The 7,686-nt window shown below is 48.3% G+C and overlaps 2 protein-coding genes and 1 pseudogene across 5 annotated transcripts in view; 1 reads left to right on the plus strand and 2 right to left on the minus strand.

The window, feature by feature from the left end:
- The first annotated feature begins 335 nt into the window (after positions 1 to 335).
- LOC104965390 (nuclear receptor coactivator 6-like) lies at positions 336 to 3,666 on the plus strand. The gene is made up of 4 exons (XM_010794346.1): positions 336 to 433; positions 1,578 to 1,915; positions 2,388 to 2,543; positions 3,623 to 3,666. The coding sequence occupies exons 2-4, from the start codon at positions 1,618 to 1,620 to the stop codon at positions 3,664 to 3,666; spliced, it is 498 nt and encodes a 165-aa protein (XP_010792648.1). The 5' UTR covers positions 336 to 433; positions 1,578 to 1,617.
- A 936-nt stretch (positions 3,667 to 4,602) lies between these two features.
- The window catches only part of LOC104964920 (nuclear receptor coactivator 6-like), an 8,394-nt gene continuing 5,310 nt past the window's right edge, over positions 4,603 to 7,686 (minus strand). For all 4 annotated transcript variants that reach the window (XM_010793822.1, XM_010793823.1, XM_010793821.1 and 1 more), the window contains exon 8: positions 4,603 to 4,720. In XM_010793822.1, coding sequence (XP_010792124.1) covers positions 4,626 to 4,720 — 95 coding nt within the window. In that variant the 3' untranslated portion in view covers positions 4,603 to 4,625. The remainder of the gene's footprint in view (positions 4,721 to 7,686) is intronic.
- LOC104964919 (nuclear receptor coactivator 6-like) overlaps positions 5,269 to 7,686 on the minus strand; it is a 3,025-nt pseudogene continuing 607 nt past the window's right edge.

Genomic DNA, 7,686 nt, shown 5'->3' on the forward strand with positions numbered 1-7,686 from the left:
AATGATTAGAATTTTAAAATTGAGCAGATGTATTTTACAAATGTCCCAATGCCTGTTTAAAACCTGTTATTACCAATACATGTGTACACCTATTAAAACTATACTACTGCCTTCATTTATATAGAGGCATTGAAACCATAAAACGTAAGTGTTTCTTTCAGTATAATCCATAGCTCCATACAATAGTAACCTGTAGACAAGTCTTTAGGCTTACACAAGGCAGTTATTCCTAATATTAATACATTTTTTATCATGAAAGGGACGTTGCTTCTTCCTTAACTGGGATTTTATTTTGGAAAGTAATACCGGAAATAGTACTGTTCGATGTTCGTCTCTAGCTTGACATTGTTTCTTGCTTGTGGTTCATGTTTTGTTAGCTAATCTGGCTAGCAGATGTCGAATGGTCGAATTAAGTGTCAGATGAATATATGTGGTAAGGCTTTTGCTTTTCTCATGCGGATTGTACTGCTTACGATATGCGACAAGTTAAAGCTAACTAATTTGGAAGCCAATCGGTTTTGTTTCAATGCATTCATGATGAATTAACTGCAGTGCTACAAGGCTAACTTGGCTAACGTTTGCTAACTGGAGCGTTCGGAGAAACCAGCAGGAACCGCCTTGACATTTAATGTTTATCCTCATTCGTAATGCAGTGACTGCAGGAAACATATTCATTTGAATTGTACGCGGTGTTCATATTGGCACGGGTGTGCACACTCGCATGGGATGCAGGATATTTGTGTTCTCTCTGCCGATTTATATTTCGTTACGTTAGCTTACGTTTGCGTCAAGGCCCGTGCTACTGCTGCTGGGCCGATCGTGAAGCTGCTCACCGGTTATGGCATCTGATTTATACAATTCAACATTGTTCAACATTAATGCAAATCACACAGCAGTTAATACCTCTCAACCACCTACAGTCACTTCTGTAAGATGTTGACATGCCTACTGTTATAAGTTTAGCATCACCGGTCACAATTATGTCAATACTAACGTGTGTTATTACTGCGATAACGTCATCTATTTACTTCACGATTATGCGAACAAATATTTATGTGATGTTGTCTCTTTTGAAGCTTGCAGTGTATAACGTATACCTGACATCCTACTGCCTATTTATCCAGCATATGTTCTACTCGGTGGTGTAAAGTGACTAAGTAGATTTACTCATGTTCTGTACTTAATTACAATTTTGATGGATGTGTGTTTTTCGTACATCTACCTCACTACAATTCAGAGGTAAATAGTGTATTTTTAGTCTGCTACAGTTGCAAGCTTTGATAACACTTTAATGCATCAATAATTACACTCAAAACACAATTAATTTTATTCTGAAATGGGCCAATTTGCATGATAGATACTTCTACTTTTGTACTTTTACTGTTATTCCTATGTTTACAGTAGGTACAAGATTTGAGTACATCTTCCACCTCTGGTTCTACTGTATAAGGCATCTTCCACTAATTCAATTCTGATTGTTCCCAATTTGAATAGCCATCTCTGTTGTTTCTTGACTGTGACATTACTCTTGAATGGGATGGACTAGTGATCTGTTTCTGTCTTGTGTACAATTTCAGCTTAAAACGGTCAAAACGCCACTCCTAGTAAGAAGGGAGGATGGCGCATCGACGTACCCCACCTCCGCTGTCTCAGAGGACAGAGTACCTGGAACCCGATAATGACTCCGACAGGGACTCTGGCGTTGGGGAGGATGCAGGGGAGGATGCTGACAGTAGCCATGAAGCCACATTTACGGAGGAGGAGAACGTCAACATACAAGATGGATTGGAAGAAAACGGAGGAGAGAGAAGAGATTTTACAGTTTTTGTAGCCTTTCAAGGGAATATGGAGGACGAGGACTTCGCTCGAAAACTTGACACTATCCTCAATGGGATACCCAACATGCTTGATATGGGTAAGTTCTGTAGCTATCATTGTTATTGGGGAAAAACAGCACAGGGTTTTTTACTGTTAAACCTAACATTTATAAATATAATATTGAAATAAATTGCCAAGTGTGTGCAATTGCCACACACTTAATAAATAATTTACAACTCTGGAAAGATCCTAAAAGTATGTTCTACTCGGTTGATTTATATTCTTCGATGTAATTTGGTGTTTTGACATTGATTAATGACTGATAACACTTGAAGTAAATATGTAGCCATGTTATAGATAATTGGGTGGTATTTGTATTTGCTGTATATGTACTTAGTTTAGATACACCTGCAGAATTTGTACGTTTGAAACATGCCCACATTTCTTTGTGGAATATAGCAGCAAGAGTTTTGTTTTTCCTTTCCTTATCCTTTTCCAATCAATAGTTTTAGATTTGTTGTTCCAACTTGCACTTCAATTGCAACTTCTATTCTTTGTCATTCTTTTAGGCTCTGATAGGCTACAGCCACAGCATGTGGAGCCGTGGAACAGCGTGCGTGTTACCTTTAACATTCCTCGGGATGCTGCTGAGCGACTCCGACTGTTGGCCCAGAACAACCAGCAGCAGCTCAGAGACCTGGGGATCCTCTCTGTGCAGATAGAAGGTAACAACGCAACCTACACACTCCAACAGCATGCAAGAGACAACATTTATTACCTATGTGGCACCTTTGAATAAAGCATACAAATTAGGTAGACCCTCCAGAAAAACGCGATTCTGCGATCGCAGAATTTACCGCATAATCAGCTAAATGGCGCAGATTTTTAAAAGGCCGCATATTTATCAAAAGGCCGCATAATCCCCGCATTTTTCCACACAAAGTTGAGAAGAAAAAAAAGTTAACTCGTCTTGACGTGACGTCATCAGCTCGCGCATCACAGAATGTAAACAACACTGTATCTATACAGTGTTGTTTACATTCTGTGATGCGCGAGCTGATGACGTCACGTCAAGACGAGTTAACTTTTTTTTCTTCTCAACTTTGTGTGGAAAAATGCGGGGANCTGACCCGCGACCATCAGGGTTGGCCAGTGTAGGCAACAAGCACACACAGCCACCCAATATGCAGCGACTCCCAGGTCTCGCCTGCTCTCGCGAGGGCCGTTCCCTTCACCCAGTACCTTGATAACTCGGGTATGTCCATTCATTGCCTCTTCGGCCCTTACAGAGTAACACTTTCGGGATTTAATGGGACAGGACAGCCCTAGTCTTGCTTTGGATCCACGGCGCCTTTCCACAGTAACTCCCTGAGTACCGAATGTAGCTGCCTGTTAGTACTTCTGCCCTTATAAATGACTGGCAGCTAACAACCAAAAAGCCTACTGTTCCTTTTCTACCGCCGTCCCTTTTTTCGCCTCTTTCATCCCCTCTCCCTGACCCTTGCCACTACGTGACCAATTTACCCCTAGCCTTTCCGATGTAAAGCCACCCTTCCTTTGCCCCACCCCTTGTACTAACCACTAATGCCACCATGAGTTTTAGCCCCACCACAGTCACTTCAGGCCCGGCAGTCCTGCCTCGACGGTGTCCAGTTCTACTCCAGACATGCTTCAAAAACCAGCCCTAGTTCCCAACGGGACAAGGTCAATCGGTTTACAGTTCCCAGCTTGCTTCTGCCACAATGTCCCCAAACCGTACTGTGTTTTGACCTTCTACCCCATGACCTTCTGCCCCACTCCCCAGGCACCCACAACTCATGGTCTCCACCATTGGTGGCTGTCCCTTAACAGAACATTAGCCTCAGGACTCCGGCGCAGGCCCCGGTCCCGCGACACAGTTTTCACCACACCCCTGTATTTCTCAAGACCCATTTTCCAGGTCCCAGGTGATCTTTTGGCTCCTCATCAACATGGTACCACAGCGCGTTCACAATGGTGAGGCCTCATCGCAATTGTTCCTACAGAACATCCAACTTTCAACTGCTCCAACCTCTACCCAGTCTTCAGGGGCTAACATGGGCGACTCGCCTCCAGAGTTTTGTAGGACACGGTACAGGTTGCCACTGTGTTGTCCTTTCATCGTCCCAGTTTGTACTCCCCCAGCTTTCTTCATCACATTAAACCCAGGGCCTCCACAAACAGAGGAATCTAAGTTGAGGCGTTCCGTTCCATAAAACCTAGGTCCCTCAGTGAACAGCCATCTCCCTCAGCCCTTCGCTCTCTAACCTTCAGGAACCCCTGGCTTCTCCTCCTCTTGCCTCTGTCCTTGGGGCTGCTAACACATCCGAAGAGCCCCATGTCCACGTGTCCCACTTGCCTTGGGAAAAGTCAAACCTGAGCACAGGTGCTGCAGCGTTTCTGGTACAGTTGACTCTCAGCTACGTCCCGTAGAAAGTCTGCAAAGGGGGCCCTTCGAGCTGGTGCAACCCACAGACCCTTTGTTGCCTGCTATTCCTGCCACTCAATTGAAGCACAAATCCCCATAGTCACTGTCGCTGCTTTCTAACACATGACACCGCCTGTATCTCCTCTCCAACCCAGTTCCTGCCACACTGTCGGCGGTTTCCCACTCGTTGTTCCGCTCCGTGACTGCCACAGCTTTCAGTTTTCAGCAAGGCCCAGGAGGTTGCTCTCCGGCCTGCTATTGTCACGGTTCAGTGCTACACAGGTACCTTGCTCCTCTTGCGGTTGCCCCCGTGCAAAGTCCTGTACCGGTCCATTGTTCAATTGTTGCGGATCTGTACCTGCTATGGGAGTTGCCCCACCCATCCCTTCAGTGCTAAACCCCAGCGGACTTCCACAAGTGAGCCTGATGCAAGCTGTGGGAGCCCCCATGCCACCTTTGCTGCTGATTGGTCCCTCAGCACCCGGGTAAATTCACAACAGGAACATGCCTCTTCTGGCCGTGATGACTTTGCTCAGTCGCAAGTGTCATTTTCAAACTATAACGATAAAGTTTTGCTTGTGCACACTTACTCGTGGTTGTCTGAGTGGTTTCAACAATTCAGCAGCAGGCTGAGCATGGGGGGGCTCCACAGCTGCCATTTCAGGCTTTCACTTGTGGAAGTCCGCTTAGGGGTTCGCCAACTGAAGGGATGTGGTGGGGCCAACCTCCATTGCGGTACAGAATCCACGCAACAATTGGACAAATGGACGGTACCAGCCTTTGCACGCGGGGCAACCCGCAGAGCAGCCAAGGTACCTGTGTTGCACTGACTACCCGGCTAGCAGCTTGAGATTGCAAGCCTTCCTGGGCCTGGCCTTGAAACTGAGCTTGTCGCTGTCACTGAGCCTGGGTAACACTCTGAGCTGGGAACAGCCACAGATGTTCCAGGAAACTGGGATTGGGAGGGGATAGCAGGCCGGTGTCATGTTGTTTAGAAGCAGCGACGCTACTCTGGGCGCGATTGCGGTGCTTCAAATTTTTAGTTTGGCAGGAATCGCAGGACATGAAGCGGGTCTGTGGTATGCACAGCTCCGGAGGCGCCCCTTCTGCAGACCTTCTACGCGGACTACTGCGAGTCAACTGTTACCAGAACAGCTGCGGCAACCTGTGGCAGGTTTACTTTTCCCCAGGCGTGGCGACACCGGTGCAACATGGGCCTTTCGGCATGTTGTTTAGCAGCCCCAGGACTAGAGCAAAAGAGGAGGCAGAGCCAGGTGCTGAAAGGTAGATGATTCTGAACAGGGCTTGGATTGGGAGATGGCTGCTTCCCTGAGGGACTAGGTTTATGTCGGAACCGGCCGTCCTTAGATTCTCTGGTTTTTGGAGGCGCCTGGGTTAAATTGAATGAGAAGCCTGGGGGGAGTACCAACTGGGACTGATGAGGACACAGCTAGTGGCACCCTGTACCTGTGCCGTACAATACTTCTGGTACTGAGTGCCTGCCATGTTTAGCCTGAAGACTGGGTAGAGGTTGGGCAGTTGAAAGTTGGATGTTTTAGTGCAATTGGATAGCTCACCCATGTGAGCGGCTGTGGTCCATTGTTGTATTAGGGCCACAGATCCACCTGGGACCTGGAAATTGGGTTGATAATACCGGGGTGGTGGTGATAACTGTCGGTCGGGGCCGGGGCCTGCTGCCGGATGTCCTGAGGTCTAATGTTCTTGTCATAGGACAGCCACCATGGTGGAGACCATAGTTGTGGGGTTGCCTGTGCGTCGTGCGGGGCAGAGGTCCATGGGGGTTAGAGGTCACAAACCAGTTATCTGGTTGGGACATTGTGCTAGAAGAGGCTGGGGTCTGTATGACCGAGTTGAACACTCCTGGTCCCTGGTTTGGGGACAGGCGCTGGTTTTGAGCCACGCTGGAGTTTCGAACTGGTACTAACCTGTCGAGGCCGGACTGCTCTGGCCTGAAGTGAGGCTGGTGTTGGGGCTTAAACTCATGGGTGGCATTAGTGTTAGTCTAAAAGGGGTGGAGGCAGAGGAAGGGGTTGCTTTTACTTCGGAAGGCTAGGGGTACATATTAGAGCTCACGTGTGCGTGCCTAGGGTGGGGATGGGAATTGAGGTAGGCTGAAATTAGGACTGCTGGTTAGGAAATAGGACAGTAAGTTTTCGGTTTAGCTGCCAATTCCCTTTTATTAGTGGCCAGAGAGTACTAACAAGCAGGCTGACATTTCTGTACTCTGGGAGTATACTGTGGAAAGGTCGCGATCCAAGCAGACTTAGGGCTGTCCCTTTCCAATTAGAAATCCCTAACAGTGTACTTCTGTATGGCCGAACGAGGCATTGATTGGAATCCCGAGTTATCAAGTAACTGGTTGAGGGACCGTGGGTCCCTGCCCTGGAGGTAGCGGACCTGGGATGGTCCGTGCATTATTGGGTGCAGTGTGTGTTCTTGTTCCTATCAACTGTGCCACCCCTGATGTTCCGAGTGTCAGTGGTTTCTAGCTGCTGGGCATGGGGGAACGAGGCCTTGCCATTCTGGGAGCTGTCGTGATAACTCCCTCAAAGGCTGTGGCTGGGGGTTGAGGCTGAGGCAATTGCCGCTGATCCGCTGCCCACCATTCCGCCTGACTTTCCCTGACTTCCCTCCAGCAGGGTACCTTGCATCCCGTGAAAAGGACTCTGGGTTTGTTTGTGCTTCCGTGGACCCACTAACTTAGTGAATGCATAGATACTGGACTGTGGGGGTACTGATGATGGGCTTAGGCATCATCGTTTGCCCCTGAGGGGTTGACCGCAACTGCTTGGCTGGGGGGAGGGCAAGGTGATTGGCCATCTTTGTCCCCCCCCCCTTTTGTGTCTCCCTGGACTTGGGGTGGCTGATTTACGACTCAGAGGCTGGACTCGACCTCCGACTATTGCTAGGACTTGCTCTTTTTGCCCTGTCCTCCAGGCTGCTTGTCCTGTTAGTGCCTGCACCTCCATTCCAGTGCCAGTCGAGAAGGGCTGTTTGACTGTTGTTGTTGTATTTCCAACCCATACTGGCCATCTGTTGTTGTTACCTGTAAAGTTAAGCCAGGAGGGGCCTGCCCAATGGCTTTCAGAGTTGTGGGTTAAGACCTTGCTGATCAATCCCCCGGTTAAGGTTAGGCCTGCCTGGGAGGCAGAGGAATGTTGGATTGTGGGAGGGAAAAGCCCTGCAATAGAGGCATTTAGCCTCTCAGGTGAAAGGTTGATTTCGGAGGGCTCGCAGTACTGGGTGTGTGGCATTTGTTGGGGTGAGAGGATGGTGGGTAGGCCTGGGGCTGGCTCTGTTTGGGGTTTTGGGCTAGAGCTCTGAGAAGTTGTGGGGACATTTGGGAAATGAAGGCCAGGCATGGGACCTGCTTGCTGGAGGCTGACTGGCGGGTAACTGTT

The sequence above is a fragment of the Notothenia coriiceps genome, unplaced genomic scaffold, assembly GCF_000735185.1.
Source record: "Notothenia coriiceps isolate Sejong01 unplaced genomic scaffold, NC01 NC01_scaffold00037244, whole genome shotgun sequence".
Classification (NCBI taxonomy): domain Eukaryota; kingdom Metazoa; phylum Chordata; class Actinopteri; order Perciformes; family Nototheniidae; genus Notothenia; species Notothenia coriiceps.